The sequence below is a fragment of the Lagenorhynchus albirostris genome, chromosome 11 (genome assembly GCF_949774975.1).
Source record: "Lagenorhynchus albirostris chromosome 11, mLagAlb1.1, whole genome shotgun sequence".
Taxonomy (NCBI): Eukaryota; Metazoa; Chordata; class Mammalia; order Artiodactyla; family Delphinidae; genus Lagenorhynchus; species Lagenorhynchus albirostris.
In genome coordinates, this window is record NC_083105.1 from 16,022,122 (window position 1) to 16,039,210 (window position 17,089).

A 17,089-nucleotide genomic window follows, 5' to 3' on the forward strand; every position below is an offset into this window, starting at 1 on the left:
CCCTGTTCCTGAAACATGCCAGGCTTCCTCCCCCCACTGGGGGTCTTTGTACTGCAGCTCTCTCCATCAGGAATGCAATCTCACCCAGGTCGTCACCAGATTAGCTCCTTCTCCTACAACATTCGGGCCTCTGGGCAAGGTCCCTCTGCCCAGAGGCCTTCTCTGACCAGCGGGTGCAGAGTAACACATGCAGCACCCCAGCATGCGACCCTGCTTTCTGTCCTCCTCTCGGCACTCTCCGCAGTTGTCTCGCTCGCTTACTCTCTGAGGGCTTATTTCACATCTCCCCCCACTTGAACATAAGCTCCACGAGAGCAGGGACCTGGCCCAGGGCACATGCGAAGAGCTCAGTCCATGTTTGTCGAATGAAGGCATGAAGCCCGACCCCTGGCCTGGAGAGTACCCTTTACTCATTTGACAAGTGGACGAGGCTAAGTGCTGCTTCCCAGGACAACCACATAGATCTGCCAGAAACCTAGGAGGAGGGGCCTTCTGCCAAGGTGAAAACACAACCAATGGGCCTCTTTCTTGGTGTGTACAGCGATGGTGTTTGTGAAGAGGCAGTACGTAGAGGGGTTCTGTGCAAGGGCTTTGGAGCTAGATTACCTGGATTAGATCCAAGCTCAGCCATTTGTTATTCTGGGGCCCTTGGGCAAGTTATTTAACATTCAAATGACTCAGCTTCCTCATTTGTAAAATGGGAATGATACCAACCCCTACCTCAGAGAATTTTTGTGAAAATTTAAACAGTAAACATATGTAAATAATTAGCAACAGTGCCTGGCACTTAGTAAGGGTTCAATAAACATTGCCCATTATGACCAGTGATTATCCTGATGACTCATTCATTCTCTTTTATTACCAGGGATGTTTAAGTCTAGCCACATTTCTTCTAACTCCCTTCTCTTCTAATACAGCATCGAGCAGGCAGGTGTGGTCAGACAGAGGGAGCCTGCACACTGTCCTTCATAAGAGATGCTGCTGCACAGGCTTCCCTGGTGGCGCAGTGGTTGAGAGTCCCCCTGCCGATGCAGGGGACGCGGTTCGTGCCCCGGTCGGGGAAGATCCCACGTGCCGCAGAGCGGCTGGGCCCGTGAGCCATGGCCGCTGAGCCTGCGCGTCCGGAGCCTGTTGCTCCGTGGCGGGAGAGGCCACAGCGGTAAGAGGCCCACGTACCACAAAAAAAAAAAAAAAAAAAAAAAAAGAGATGCTGCTGCTCATTTCCCACTGGCAGGGCACGAACTATGAGCACCTTCTCAGAGGTGCGGATGAATCTCTACTGATCCACTTACACCCTCTTCCAAGCCTTTCCTGATCCCCTGACCAGGTAAGAGCTCTTCCTTCTCCAAACCGGTGCACCTGCTACTTCCAGTCTGTGACCAAGTTCCATCCTCCCTCTATTGTGAATATATCCTGATTCTCCCCGCATCTCCATCTCCATCGGCCCCAGGGCCATAATCTCACACCTGGATTGCTGCAATGGCCTCACTGCCCCTGCTGCCAGGCATGCCTCACCTCAACCACTCCTTCATGAAGACTCCAGACAAAGTCCAAACCCACCAGGTTCTGCCTTCATTCCAGCTCACCTCTCGTCGTCCTCTTCCTCTCCCAATCCCATCAAGTATTGAAGGGTATTACCACTTTTTAAAAATGTGCTAAATTGGAGAGCCAAAAAATGACCTGTGCCTCTTTCTTCCATTTGAGCATCAGGCTTTTTCATCTATCAAATGGGGATAGCGACACTGTTTCAACCTATCGTCCAGGCTCTGCCCCCCGCTTGATGTCCTCCAGGAGCATCACCCTTTTCTAGCACATTCTCTTCATCGACAGACGTATCCTTCAAATCCTTTGATGGCTCTTCAGAGGATTCTCAGAAAACCCAGTTTCCAGGCTTTTGTGGTTATCTTATGGTCTCCCAAGCAATATATTTGCATGGTTAGAATCTTTAATTCCATTTGTGAAAATACTTTTTCTCTAAAAATATGTGATGGCCAAATCCTCTCCTCCTCCTCCAAAAAGAGAGAAAGGTCATTTCAAATAAAGCACGAAGAGGAAAGGAAGCCTGTTAGGAGTTGGGGGTGGGGGATGGGTGGAGGCCCTGCTGCACCACATCGCTCTCTGCCCAACTGGAGGTCAAGACTTTTCCCACTCTGAGCAAAGAAAGCTGTCGCAGACAGCACCTCCTCCTTCCAGCCGCAACAAAAACCTGTGGGAAGGGAGTTTGCTTTTTTTTTAAGTGTTTCTTATGGGCTGCAAATTACAAATTATTCTCCTTTCCTTTCACCAAATAATCAGCTGGTCCCTGAATCTGAAAGCCCAGCACAATTTAGTTTGAGTCTCAAAATGCAGGGTCGGTTCAGCCCTGCTAAGGCTGTTCAGCTTTTAATTTCTGGAGCAAGACTCAGCAAACAGTCAAACACTTTTGTGGAGCTGTGAGAGTTGAGCTTCACTGTTTGATAAATGGGCAGACGGCAGGCAGCCCCTCTTTCTTTTTTTGTATGGATTCAATGAAGCCTGCCTAAAGAACACCACATGCTGTTCTAGCTACTGATCTAACATTCCGCAACATCCCAGCCTTCCAAATTCCCTTTAATTACTCAGGAATCCCACCCTCTGCTCTTTCAGCCTGGGCAGACGGGGCTGGGGTCTCCATGGGCCAGGCAGGGGTGGGATGCGGAGAAGCTCTGGCGAACCAGTCTCTCCGGGGCTGCTGGCATCCTTTTTTAGGTGGTGGTCAGGTTATTCATCTCTTCCGTCCGTTCTTCTCTCCATTATACACATGGCTCCAGGTGGAAGGAAACTCAGCACGCAGGGTACCCTGACATAATTTTGTGGTTGTAGTTTTTTAAGAAACATGAGTGAGTTTGGGGCAAACGTTCCTGAAATGGCATCTTCAAACCACAGGCCTCATTTAAGATAAGGAAGGGGAAGAGTGAGAAGAGGAACTGACACCCATTGGGCATCAGCAGGCACCATGCGCTAGACAAAGTATTTTACTCTCGGTATTAAATTTATCCTAAAAACCACACTGGAGGAGAATATGATGGTCCTCGTTTCACAAATGAGGAACCGGGGTCTAGGGTGATACAGGCTGCTCGGATTCACAGACGCCAGCGAGCAGAAGCAGCAGGGATCCAGTTCCACTGTCTCCTGTTCATCACTTTCACCGACACCCAAGGGAGCCAGCAAGGGTCCACTGACTGTGCACGAAACCCTCAGCATTCTCTGTGGGTGTCACCTCAAGAGACACCTTCAGAGCCACATAGCAAAGCCACTTGGCCTCATTACTCTACAGAGAGGCCTTGTTTGGCTTTGACCCCAAGTTCTATGGTCTTGCTTGATCCAGCTTGATCTCCCAACTTAGTCATCAGGGACGCTCTGAAAAAAGGCTTTTGGTTGTTCCCCAAAATTCAATCCACCCTCAGTAGGCAAGGATTTGCCACCAACAGGAACTGATCCAAAAGAAGTTCCAGTGTAATGGAATCAGTGGATATTCTCCCCCACCCCGAGGGAGACAAACTCGTGTGTACAAAGAATCAAGTATGCTTAAGACGGTTTTAAAACAAGAGCTCCCGGTCTTATTTCAGAGGTCATCTGGGTGTGGGAAAAAGAAAAGGGGCTTTTCAAGCAGCAAGAAATTATAAATTCAGTACAATGGCAAGTACTTGTGCCTTCTCTTAAAAAACACACACAACGATTTTTTGAACAAGAGAGAGAAATGGTTAGGGAAAGAGGTTAAAGGGATTCTAATTGTCACAACTTTAAGTCTGAAAGTGGGGTACTCTCTTTGCTGGCAATAGACCTTGAGCCTTTTTCAGAGAAGAAAAAATAATTAAGCCTGGTAGTATGAATAAGTTTTCCTAAACACTTTCCATCAATGCTACCATCTTGAAATGGGTGCTTGCCAGAGTAATTTTACTATGCTGGGATAACTCTATCCATTTAACAATTTTGGGAGGAGTAACACCTACTGGGTGCCAGGCACTGGAGGCTGAGGTGGGTTCTACCCGGCTGCAGGTTCCACAGGAAATCCCACAAAAGAAATTTTTAAAAATTACAAGAAATTTACATCTAGAGCAATGAGACAGAAATGGAATTTCAGATTATGCATACGGATTGATGAAGGATTCCGAGCAAACACCCATGGCTAGAGAGGCAACGATCTGTTGCTCGTGATAAGTACCGTGGGTAACAATTCCAAGAAGTCCAAAAATCTATATGTGAGCCCAGTATTGTCCTTGGGATGTTGGGATGGTGTGTCATGTCTGTGAGTGTGAGAAGAGACAGTCATCATACACCCATTTAGCTAGAATGTGGTGAGTTACATAAGATAGAGGTTAAGTCAAAAAGGGAATAATTCTGAAGATGATAATACGAGAGGGTGAGGGTGGTGATGGTAGCATGTGTGTGATGTGGGAAATTTTTAGAACAATTGTTCTCAAAATTGTTCAGAAGGAAGAGCAGCTAGGAAGGTTGAAACATTCATATGTTAAGTGATGATATATTAAAAACATGATGTATTAAACTCATGAAATGTTGCGATGGTAAACTGAAATCATAATTAGAGCTAAAGTGCACTGAGTGTTTATACTTACCAGGCACTGTGCTAAGGCAGCCCTTTTAACAGTCATTATCTCAACAGTCCTCAGGTGGTTGGTGCCATGTCCCCATTTTACAGAGGAGAAAATTGAGGCTCATAGCTATTAAGAAAGCTCCTGAGTTCACACAGCTGGTAAATGGTGGAGCTGGGATTCAAACCCACACAATTTGATTTCTGAGCTTTTACACTGCACATCAGTAAAGACGTGTGAAATAACAAAATACGGAATCTGGTGTGAAATCAGACATTCTGACATCACAGCAGATACTAAGGGTTAAGAGAAACATATGCAAGAATTTAAAGTAGAAGAAAAACTGTCCATGTGCTTAATTTTTTTCCTTTGCAAATTGAAAAAAGACCATCCCTGAAGAATCCTAAAGATGCCTCAAGAGTACCTTTATCTCCCTCTGTGTCCCTCCACAGGTGCGCAAGCAACCTGGGGTCAGGGCAGATTGTGAGCGCTCTTGAGGAAGAGGGCAGTCATGTAAAACGAGAGGAACCTCTAGCCTTATCTCTGTTCCAGGCATATGTGGCTGAGAGAAGCATAGGTCCCCAGAACACTGTTGTCTGTCTGTCTGTTTGTTTCTTGCATTGCTCAAGCATGGGCGGCGGGGAGGAAGAAGCCACATATTCAAGGAAGCAACACCTACAGCCCAAATGGCTAAGTACCTCAAGCCCTCACGGGGAAAAGGCAGGATATAAATAAATTCAATTCATACAAGTACATCTGCCGCCCCAGATTCCCTTCCTCCTGTCTCCCTACCTCTTACTGGAGGTGGGGGGGGGGGTCCCTGCCCAGCAGGTGGCATCCACTGGTCTCCCCCCTTCCCCTCAGATCCAGCCCTGCCACTACACATCGGACCTTGGGAAGCCCACTCAATCTCTTTGACTTTTAATGTCCTTGTCTGGAAAATGAGAAGGTCTCACCAATAGATCTTTAAGTTCCCTTAACAGATTAAACTTCTTTACATTGAGGTGTTAGTAACTGGTAAGTATTAATGAATTACCCTGCTCTTTTGTAGTTGCATTTCCACAGACTTAAACGAAAGGAACTGAGGATATTGAGATATCGGCCAGCCTTCGGGGGAGGTGTATTTGCGAGGTTAAAGGGTCTCCCGACGTATTCAAGTCGCACTGTGTCACAGCTGTCTAGTTGCCTATCCATGAAACAGCCTCTTCCTGACAAGCTCAACAAATCTTTGACCATAAATCATGTTACCCCCCACAGTCTAAGCTACTCACTTGGTGCACTTATGTTTCCTCCCGTGGGCTCCACATTTGAGAGTACACCCTGCACTCTCTTAGGATCCTGGGTTCCATTTTATAGTCGTGACACATAAAAGGACACATGGAGAGAAATGGGTGAAGGTGATCAAAAGGTACAAACTTCCAGTTATAAGATAAATAAGTCCTGGGTTGTCATGTACAACCATCGTGTACAGCATGCTGACTATAGTTAACATTATTGTACCGTATGATCGAAAGTTGTCAGGAGAATAGATCTCAAAAGTTCTCATCACAAGAAAAAAAAAATGTGTAACTCTGTGTGGTGATGGATGTTAACTAAATTTATTGCGTTGATCATTTTGCAGTACATACATACATCAAATCACTACGTTGTACACGTAAATCTAATACGATGTTAGATGTCAATTAGATCTCATTTTTTTAAAAGAAAAAGGATACATGGATTTCTGAAATGCCCTTATGTGGATAAAATGGCTAGTTGTCTGCCCCTTTCCCTTTCTAACCAAACTCTAATTTTTTATTCCAGGAGGCGATGGACTACATTCTCCCGCCTCCCTGACAGCCAAGGGCAGACAGTGAGACAAAAGGGGAAATCACTGGGCAGGGCTCTGGGAAAGCTTCTAAAGACAGCTGACTCAGCTGGAGTTTTGACCTTTCTCTCCCTACACCCTGTTTTCTACTTCTTGCCTGGAATTTAGGCTTTGTTGTCCAGCAGTCACTTTGGACCATGAGGTGACCTAGAAATTAGAAGCTATCTGCTAAGAATGGCAGAGCACAGAGAGAGAAGGAGCCCAGGTCCCTGATGCTCTTATAGAGCTGTTATACTAGCATAGGTTACCTTCTTTTAAACTTATTCTATGTGAAGAAAAGTAAAACCACAAATTTATTTAAGCCATTGTTTGGGAATGAGGAGAGGCATCTTTCACACACAGCCCCAATACAATTCCTAACTGATACACCTTCTGATTTCCACCCAGGATTTACCTCATAGGAAAGGTTCCAGGGACCCTGGAATCAGCTATCTCATCTTTAAACAGGAACAAAAACCGGCATCTAGTTCACAGGGCTGTGTGAGGATTAAATAAGCTAATATGTGCAGAGGGCTTGGCCCAGTGCCTGGCAAAGAGTGTCAGTGTTATTGTCATTATGATTTCTCATTGAAAAGTGTTTCCAGTTCATATGGTAAAGATCCTCACACCTTTGTAGACTAACTTCCCCACGTGATAGATGGAGGGACTGAGGTTCAGACAGGGAAATGGGACCTGTCCAGGGTAATACAAAGAGTGAGAGTGACAGATCCTCAAATTCAGGGCCCAAAACCTGGCGTTATTGGAAACTCCTCGCCTACTGCACATGGTGGACCCTCAGTAAAAGTCTGTGGAAGAAGACATTCTTTTGCCTTTAATCCTCCACCAGAATGCCTGTTACAAATGCGTGGAAAGCAATCCAATTAGGAAGAGATATTCTCTTAGCTCAGAAATCTGAGGTCCAGTTTTTCTTTCCGAAAAAGCTTAGCTCTTGCTAAGCACAGTTATGCTCCATCTCTGGGCAGGTGGAGTTTTTAGCTTCCAAAAGACCAGTGGAAAAGCAGGAGAAAGAAGCATTTGGTGAAACTGAAACACTCGCTTCAGCTTCCATGGATCCCGCAAGTCTGCAGGTTAGGAGAAGGCAATACTAGGTACCTAGAGGTACTCCGGGATTGACCTGGTTCTCAGGCTGCCCTCACTCCCCACCCCGAGGAGGCAGCAGTTTCCTCCTCTGCGTCCCTCCGATGCTGGGTGTTCATAGCTCAGGGGGCACATCTGCCATCTTGCTTTGCAGTTTCTCCCATGCATATGTCCGTTTGCAGCCTCCTCCCCTAGAGGACTCCATTTCCCATCTCCTGAGATAAATGCATACCTAATAAATACATACCTAAGGTTCACTTGGGTGAACCCAAGTGTTGAGGGGGAAGCAGAATGGGAAATACTGGCAGGGGGGTTCCCAGTGCCTGGACCACCCTGGGGGGAAGATCTGAGGGGAAATTTCTCAATTGCAGTGACCAGTGCACTTGACCCTGAGAGACAGGCTGAGACTTCACTCCCAAATTTGATCATATGGAGGTGTCCAAGTGACTGCTAATGACAACACCAAAGTCAAAAGGACAACTGTTTACACAAAACCTGCCTCTACACATATGGACCGTACCCCCAAAATAAGTTGCTCTGTGTAAATGAGACAGTTAAGTACAGGGACTCTACAGCCAGACTTCTCAGGGTCACATTCTGAATCACACATCTACTTACTGGCTGTTTGACCTTGGGCAAATTACCTAACTTCTCTGGGACTCAGTTTACCCTTGTATGAAATGGGGATAATAGTTTCTACCTCATAGAGTTGTTTGGGGGATTAGACAAGGTTGACATATGTCAAGTGCTTAGAACAGTGCCAGGTAATAGAAAGCACTATGTAAGTGTTCGCTATTTTTATTAATTTTATTAAACATCTGTGAATGCTGCATTCATAATTAGATATAGCTAGACACTTCTAATATCTGTTAAAAAGAATTGTCTTTAATAAGCTTGGGTAATTTATGTGAGTATGATGTCATGTGTAGGCCAATTCTGATATTACCTTGTGTTTGTTTCAATTTACAGTTATGTTGCTCTCTAAACATTTATTTCACTGCTTTTGCTGGAGAACTAGGGGTATCATTTTGGAAGTGTTTTTTCTCACCCTGACAAGCCTGGAGGCACCAGTAGCAGGAAGGAAAGGTTAGGGAAGAGCAGAAGGTCAGACCACTCTCCCCTCCCCCACTGCAGGTCCCCAGGCCACACGTGGTCAGTCCTGAGGTGAGGGGGGAGGGGAGGAGTTTTCAAATGGATGAGAGACTGTAGGTTTCAAGTAGAGCACTGCACTGGACTTTAGTGTCTACAAGAGCACCTAAATTATTGAAAAGAGGCTTGTTTTTTGTTTTATTGGAGTATAAACTGCTTTACAGTATATTGGAGTATAACTGCTTTACAATGGCGTGTTAATTTCTGCTGTATAATAAAGTGAATCAGCTGTACATATACATATATCCCCATATCTCCTCCCTCTTGCGTCTCCCTCCCACCCTCCCTATCCCACCCCTCTAGGTGGTCACAGAGCACCGAGCTGATCTCCCCGTGTGATGCGGCTGCTTCCCACTAGCTGTCGATTTTACGTTTGGTAGTGTCTATATGTCCATGCCACTCTCTCACTTCGTCCCAGCTTACCCTTCCCCCTCCCCGTGTCCTCAAGTCCATTCTCTACGTCTGCTGAGGCTTGTTTTTATAATCAATAACCGAAAAGCTGTTAAACCTGCCACAAAACCATCAGGGGTCAGGGAAGGGAGTTTGGCCGTAACATGGTTGAGAAACAAAGCAAAGCCATTTTCTGTTTGCACATCACCAAGGTGGGCCTGTTCCATACCCGTCACACTCGTGGGGGCTCCTCTGGGCTTCTCTAAGAATAAAAGCATAACACGAGGCATTCAGAGAGCTGGTCAGAACCCTCCAGCATAAGGCCAGAGCCATAGGGTGAATCCTCAGTGGAGAAGCAAGAGCGGTGGGCAGTGGGAGGTCAGCTGGAGAGCACAGCCCTTCAGCCAGTGTGGACAGAGATCCAGGGGGTCTCCCCCCAAACCCACCACCAGACCCCTTTCCCCCAGCGTATGGATGACAATCACAGCACAGGACACTGATAGCTGGGAGGAGCCTTCAGAGAGCACCAGCTGGTCAAAAAGACTCCTGTTGCCTTTCCTCTAGATACCCTCCCCCTCTGTCCCCCTCCCCCGACCCTGGAGGAGTCAGAAGAGGAGAGAAAGAGTCCCCCCCTTCCCTTTCACAGAGCAAATTCGGAGGCATCGTTGGGGGAGGTCTGCCTTCCATGTGAGATGGAAGTTTTAAATTGGACAGAACTGGGCTTTTTCATAGCTGAGAATGAGTTTTAATTATCCAGCCAAGACTGATATGATGGCTGATGCTGTGGGATTGCCCTGCAATGCTGTCAGAGGGCAGAGCAGGAATGACGGACAGAGGACTCTGAAGGCAGCTCTTTAAAGTAAGTGAAAATACAACCAGTTTCCATTGGTACCTCAACAAGTTCATCCCTACTCAGTAAATGGACTAATGGAAAGTGGATACAATGCCAATTTCGTATGGTGACCATAAGGCTTAAGCAAACTGCCACATGTCAAACGATTCATGGTGTTCTTAGCACACAGCAATAATGTAAATCATTCAATCTTCAAATATCTGAAGATCTATTATGTGCCAGGCACTATTCTGGGGGCTAGGGATGCATAGTGAACAAAAAGGTCCTCATGGAGCGTCTATTCTAGAAAAAGAGATGGACAAAACACAAGCAACTAAAAAATATATATGTTACATATTTATTAGTTACATGTATTAATAATTATATATTATATGTAATAAAATATATAGATAATACTACAATATATAGATAACTATACATATATATTAGTAACATCATATATATATAGTAGTTCAGACAGTGATAAGTGCTATAAAGAAAAATAAAGTATGGTAAGAAGATAGAGGAGTTAGAACGGAATGCAGCCAATTTTAGAAAATAGTGATTTCTTCCATTGATAGAGAACTTTACAGTTTTAAAAAAACATTCTCATAAGCACTGTCTCATTTTATCCCTGGAGTAATCTGGGACACTTCCCATCTAAAGGTAAAGAAACGGGAGCTCAGAAAAGTGAAGTGACTCCAAGTTGGATGACCTTTCATCACCCCAGCCAACAGCAAAAGCAGGCACAAGAAGTCCGTTCAGCTAGCAGCCTCAGGACGCTCTGCAGTTCCGAAATTAATTCCAGGACCCGAAGTCAATACACTACTGGAAGCTAGTGCTTTTGGAGCTTGCCCACGGTGTTGGAGAGGGGATTTTTATTTCAGATCTTAATTGCAGCAAAGCGATCGCTGCCACCCACTTTACCAAGAACAGGATCCCAGCCAGGTGACATGGGGACAGCTTTACCACTGAGGTCTGTTTCACCTCAGCCCACTTGCAAGCCAGGTGGGAGGACGACCACCAATCTAATTTTTCTCTAAAACCTAAGCTGAAATAGTGAACTTCGCCTGCTCTAAGCTAAAAGTTCAGAGATGAATCATAAGTGTGGACGGCTCGGCTCAAAGGAAGACTGTCCACGGTTGCACTCCAAGGTTTTACAGAACTAGTCCCTTTCTCTCAAGGAGGTGGCAGCGGCAGTGTGCCAGGAGCCCTCAGGAAGGGGCAATGTGTCTGGGATTTCAATTCAACGAGCTCAATGCAAAAACCCTCAGCAGGCACCTTCTGTCCTCTGTGGCTGGAAGGACAGCCCCAATTTCCAGTGTACTTGAAGCTGATGGCAAGGCAGCTGCAGAGAGCTTTTGCATTTGTGCTTTAATTTCAGTTAGAGTATTTCCTTGTTTGGGGACTGGAGATAAGACAGAGTTCAGATGCTTTTTTTTTTTTTTAACATCTTTGTTGGAGTATAATTGCTTTACAATGGTGTGTTCGTTTCTGCTTTATCACAAAGTGAATCAGCTATACATATACATATATCCCCATAGCCCCTCCCTCTTGCGTCTCCCTCCCACCCTCCCTAACCCATCCTTCTAGGTGGTCACAAAGCACCCAGCTGATCTCCCTGTGCTACGCGGCTGCTTCCCACTAGCTATCTGTTTTATGTTTGGTAGTGTATATATGTCCATGCCACTCTCTCACTTCGTCCCAGCTTACCCTTGGATGCCTTTTATTTATTTTTTGCGGTACGTGGGCCTCTCACTGTTGTGGCCTCTCCCATTGCGGAGCACAGGCTCCAGACGTGCAGGCTCAGTGGCCATGGCTCACGGGCCCAGCCGCCCTGTGGCATGTGGGATCCTCCCGGACCGGGGCACGAACCCGTGTCCCCTGCATCGGCAGTCGGACTCTCAACCGCTGCACCACCAGGGAAGCCCTTGGATGCCTTTTTAAATGACTATTTTGGAAGCACCTGGCACTGTAATTCTTCTTAGAGAGGAAACTTATTATTTGGGAAAATACTCTGAAAAGCCATTTGGATTAAATGAGACTTGTGGGCATAGATGCCAGCAGGAAGCGAGGACTAGAGAATAGAGGAAATTTGGTGGAGGTTGTCCCAAGAAGGAAGGAGAGGGAGAGTGCAGGGGGCAGCAGGAGGCGGTAGAGGAGGACAGGAGAGGCAGCAGAGCAGAGAGGGCAGGACCAGCTGTGGGGAACTGGCAGGAGGGCCAGGGAGCGTTTTGGGATGGGGATGTCTGTTCCATGGGACCACATTTGGGATGTAAACTACCGCTGCACACTTCAGTCTCCTAGGACACTTTAGTCTACATGGATGCTTTCTGTGGACTGCCTTGTGCAAAGCAAAGAGGACCCCGAGTTTCATCCCTAGCTCATGATGGTACAGAACAGGGCTGTCCACTAGAACTGTCTGTGGAGATGGAAATGTTTTATTTGCACTGTCCAATATGGTAGACTCTAGTTCCATGTGGCTACTGAGCATCTGAAATATGGCTAGTGTGACTGAGGAACTGAATTTTAATTTTGTTTAAGTTAAACAACTGGGTGTGGCCAGAGGCTACTGCACTGATAGCACAGGTGTGGAGAGAGGGGGTATATGCAGAAAGAGGAGTCCCCAGTCAAGGTGACCCTGAGGATGCAAACACCCTGGGACTTGCTGAAATCTTGGTGGCAGATTTGAGACTTGAAATAGCAATGGAACTGGGATGCTGGGAGGAGAGGAAGAGTTAAATCGATTTTACCTAGATCACAAGGTCAAGGAAACCCTGAGCTGACAACAGAGTTACAAAAGAATTTGAGAAAAAAAGGAATAGAAGGTCCTTACACAGGCAAATTGGAGTTTCTAGAAATGCTGGATTTTTTTGTTTTTTGGTTTTGTTTTTGTTTCAGAATCTAAGTTAACAAATGGCTATCTGTATCTGTGCACAAGCATCTCATGGAAAAGTCATAATAACAGTTGTAATGGCACATGGTAGGTGTTACCAAATACCTGAGCGACCAGATGACTGAGTGCACAGTACCCTACATCAGCCCGCCACCCTCTCGGGTGAACCTTGCAACATCCCAGGAAGAAGGCAGGGGTTAATTCCCATTTCACAGCTGAGAGGACTGAGTCTCAGAGAGGTTAAGGGATAAGTCCAGGAGAGCTAGGATTCCTGGTCTTTTGGTTCACCCAACCTGACTCTCCATTTCGGCCTCTGGGAGGGAGCGTGTAGATGCAAGAGAATGTTCCAGGATCCCAGACACAGGACAGGGATGCACTCCTGCTGTGCTCTTCCTTCTCCCACTGCTGAGAGGCTCTCAGTGCCCCTCTCTAGACTGGGAGCCCCTCCACAGCAGGACTCATACCGGGATCCCTCTGAGTCTCCACTGCCTGACACAGTGCACGCCACACAGCCAGTCTCAGCCAACACTGCCCGGCTGAAGAAATGAACGAAAGAAACAGCAAAGGTGGTTTCGCCACTGATTTTTTTAAAAATTCTTTTCACTTTGGAGAAGGAACACTAACCCATCACACAAGCATTTTTCCCTTCCTAAGTCACCACAGAGCATCTTCCCATGTACTGAGTGGAGCCAATTCTCAGCCACTCAGTTTCAGACTCTCCGGGGTGGTTGGCTCAGGGCTAACATTGCCCTTTGTTTTTTCTTGCTGATGATTTATCTGTTGAGGATCTGAAAAGTGAATTTCTGAAACATTGACCCCCTTCCTGCCATTTCAGTCCTTGTGACGCTTGCACTCAGAAAACTGGTAAGGAATAGTGGTACAGGACAAGCTTGCCTATTTTTTATTAGCCAATGTGGAAAAATAGTTACACACAGGAAAGAGAAGCTAATAAAAGGAGAAAGAGTTTAGATGTATTGACTCAAATTAAATTGAACATTTTTGGGGTGTAAAAAAATCTAGATCTTTATCAAATAAACACATGATGAGTCTTAAATTGAGTTCCAATAGCCTTCCTTGGCCAGCTGAATGTGAATGACCAATGGTGATGAGCCCGTCCCAGGCTCACTGACGTATACATAACACACTTGCAAGTTCAATATTTGCCGCTCAGAGAAAAGAAGTTACTGTCTGCAAATTAAGTACCAAGGAAATTCAAGGTAGACATTCACTTTTACTTTACAACGTGTCTGAGTTGTTTGAAATATTTAATACTTTGGTATTACTCTGTTTTGGTATTTGGTTTGGTATTACTCTGTTAACAACTGTTTGAAATTTTTACAGCAAAGTAACCAACGTATTTACTTTGGTAACCTAAAAAAAAAAATTAAATGATTTAAAACATGATTAGGAACTGTGCATAAATTACTTAGAAGTAGGGAAGAAAAGGAAAAAGCCTGGTAAAGTTGGACTCACCTTTCCAAAGCTGGCAGCGTTGACGGGCTGGGTGTCATTCTTCTCACAGAAGTCCAGGTAATGCATGTAGAGGGCACTGCGAGGGATGCAGACCCCTTCTGCAATCTCATAGTTCTCCTCCAGCCTGGGGAAATAAAAGCCCAGTGAATAAACCCAAGAAAGAAGGATCTGCTCTTTCTAGTCCTCCTCCAGAGCTGGGCAGACCTGAGAAATAACTCTTTTCTTACAGATGGGGAAACCAAGGCCCACAAAGACAAAACAGTCTGCCTAAGATCAGGAACGGAGTTAGCAGGTTAGCAGGATCAGACCCCTGGTCCCTTTGGGTATGACCTCAGGTCACTTTTCCGGTCCAAATTCCCAGTCCCTTTCCTCTGTGTTGTCATTGGCCTGACCACATTCTGGGTGAATCAGATTCCCCCAAACTCCAAAAAATGATAGAGGATATTGCAGGTGCCCCCCTCAGCCTAGGTACCCACTGTGTAGCCGTTCCTGATAGGTGTTAGAATCTTGGGGCTTCTTGGCTAACAAGAGCAGCAGAGTGAGACAGCCTGGGAAAACAAATGCCCCGGCACAGGCTGGACAGCTAGACGGCCACTAACCCACTGCTGAGGGAGGTTATATGACCACAGCAGGGAGCTGAACTGCTTGTTTCCTTTAGGCTCACCTTCCCTGCTGTACTGGGATTATATGATTCTACACCCATTATCTTCTTAATGACTATAGGTTAGGGTTTCAGGGTAGGAACTTTTCCATCTGGATTCAAATCCCAGCCTTACTACTTGATGGCTTGGTGACCTCGGGTAAGTAGGTTACTTAACCTCAGCCCTCAGTTTCATTTTGGAGGTACTGACTGTAACCGCCTCTCAAGGTTGTCATGACAATCACATGTAACGTGTGACATGCATCAGCATGGGGCCTGGCACATGGTGAGAGCTTAGTAGGTGTTAGACCTCATTATCATCCACTTTTCTGCTCCATAAAACATTTTTGGGCACTCAAGATGTCCAGAATTTGTGCTTGATACTGGGAACATAAAAGTAAACTTGATACAGTTTTTTTTTTTTTTCCCTCTTTAACCCAAACACCAGAATGTAGGCATCCAATCATCAAGTTCCCCCTCACTACCATGTCAGCCGTGAAGAAAACAGAAGACAACAAACAACACACTGGTGTTCATTGTGGATGTCAAGGCCAACAAGCACCAAATTAAACAGGCTGTGAAGAAGCTCTATGACATTGACATGGCTAAGGTCAACGCCCTGATCAGGTCTGATGGAGAGAAGAAGGCATATGTTTGACTGGCCTGACTATGAGGCTTTGGATGTTGCCAACAAAGTTGGGATCATCTACACTGAGTCCAGCTGGCTACTTCTAAATATAAAAGTTTTCACTGTTAAAAAGAAAAGAGGGCTTCTCTGGTAGCGCAGTGGTTGAGAGTCTGCCTGCCGATGCAGGGGACACGGGTTCGTGCCCCGGTCCAGGAAGATCCTACATGCTGCGGAGCGGCTGGGCCCGTGAGCCATGGCCGCTGGGCCTGCATGTCCGGAGCCTGTGCTCCACAACGGGAGAGGCCACAACAGTGAGAGGCCCACGTACTGCACAAAAAAAAAAAAAAGAAAGAAAAGAATGTAGGCGTCCAAAAGAATCAGGCTCCTTTGTCATGGACACTTTGGAAGGTTAAACATCTCTTCTAACAAAACTGCTGGGGCACGTGACAGTTTGGGGACTTCTCTTTGGGCCCCGCTGCCTTCAGAGTGTGGGGCACACACTGTTCAATAAACTCACCAATAGAAAATATTTCTCCTCTGACTGTGAACTGGATATTAGGAAACAACCCCAAGTCATTTGGAACCAAGTTTGAGGGCTAAAATGACTGGAATAACCTTTTTCTCCCAACTGTTTTTCTAGGGGTTCAAAAATAAGGCATGATGCTAAAACAATGAATTGAATGTCCTCAAGTGGCTTCTAACTTTCTCTGAGGGCACTTGCCAAAGAAGTGGTCCAGCGCTGTTGTAACTGAAGTGGAATGAGGACACGGCCTCCCGAGGTGCCCACTTGAAAGGGCAGTGCTCATTCGGCTCATTGCAACATGTGGTTGAAAGAAAATCAGTTCAATCATTTCATATCCAAACCCCACAGATGACGCCCAAGCAACCCGAGGAACGCTCGGACAAATGAAGATGCCTGTGCTGAGCCATCCCAGGTAGTCGCACCCACTCCCCCCTCTTCTGGGAAGGGGAACACTGAGTAACGCCTGACAATTTTTATAAGTGTGCCAGGAAATAGTTTATGCAACCCATTCTAGGCAGCCTAATTCCTTGAGGCTGGGGTGGTGTCTGATTCACTTCTGCATTTTTAAAGTCCAACAGCCTCCGTGGCACACAGCAGGTATTCAGTAAATGTTTGATGGATAGATTGTGTCAGTCATATATTCATTCAACAAATATTTACTGATCTCTTATCACCCAACAGGTGCTGGGGATACCATGGTGTGCAAGATAGCCCTTGTTTGCACATGGAGAACAGATTAATGGTGGACAGGTGGATAAAGACACAGGTAATCTTCAATTCAACAAATATTTATTGAGTGCCAGGCAGTGTTCTAGACTTTAAGGAAACAGTGGTGAACAAAACAAAGGCCCTGTCCTGAAAGGGCTTACATTCTATGTGTCCCCAACATCATACATTGGAACTCTAAATGTATTTCCCTGTGGGAAAATGGTTTCACGTAGAGATTAGGTTTCTTAGGACTGTCCTAAGCCTCGGGGCTGGTGTGAATGGGGATCAGCCGTCTAGTTTAGCCTGGACCCCTAAATGCCATTCACAGTATTGTT

At 45.9% G+C, this 17,089-nt stretch overlaps 1 protein-coding gene across 1 annotated transcript in view; it reads right to left on the bottom strand.

Moving 5' to 3' along the window:
• The window catches only part of RFX4 (regulatory factor X4), a 93,397-nt gene extending 79,061 nt beyond the window's left edge, over window positions 1-14,336 (bottom strand). Inside the window, exon 1 of the mRNA XM_060164702.1 lies at window positions 14,256-14,336. Coding sequence (XP_060020685.1) covers window positions 14,256-14,321 — 66 coding nt within the window. The 5' untranslated portion in view covers window positions 14,322-14,336. The remainder of the gene's footprint in view (window positions 1-14,255) is intronic.
• Window positions 14,337-17,089: the final 2,753 nt, after the last annotated feature.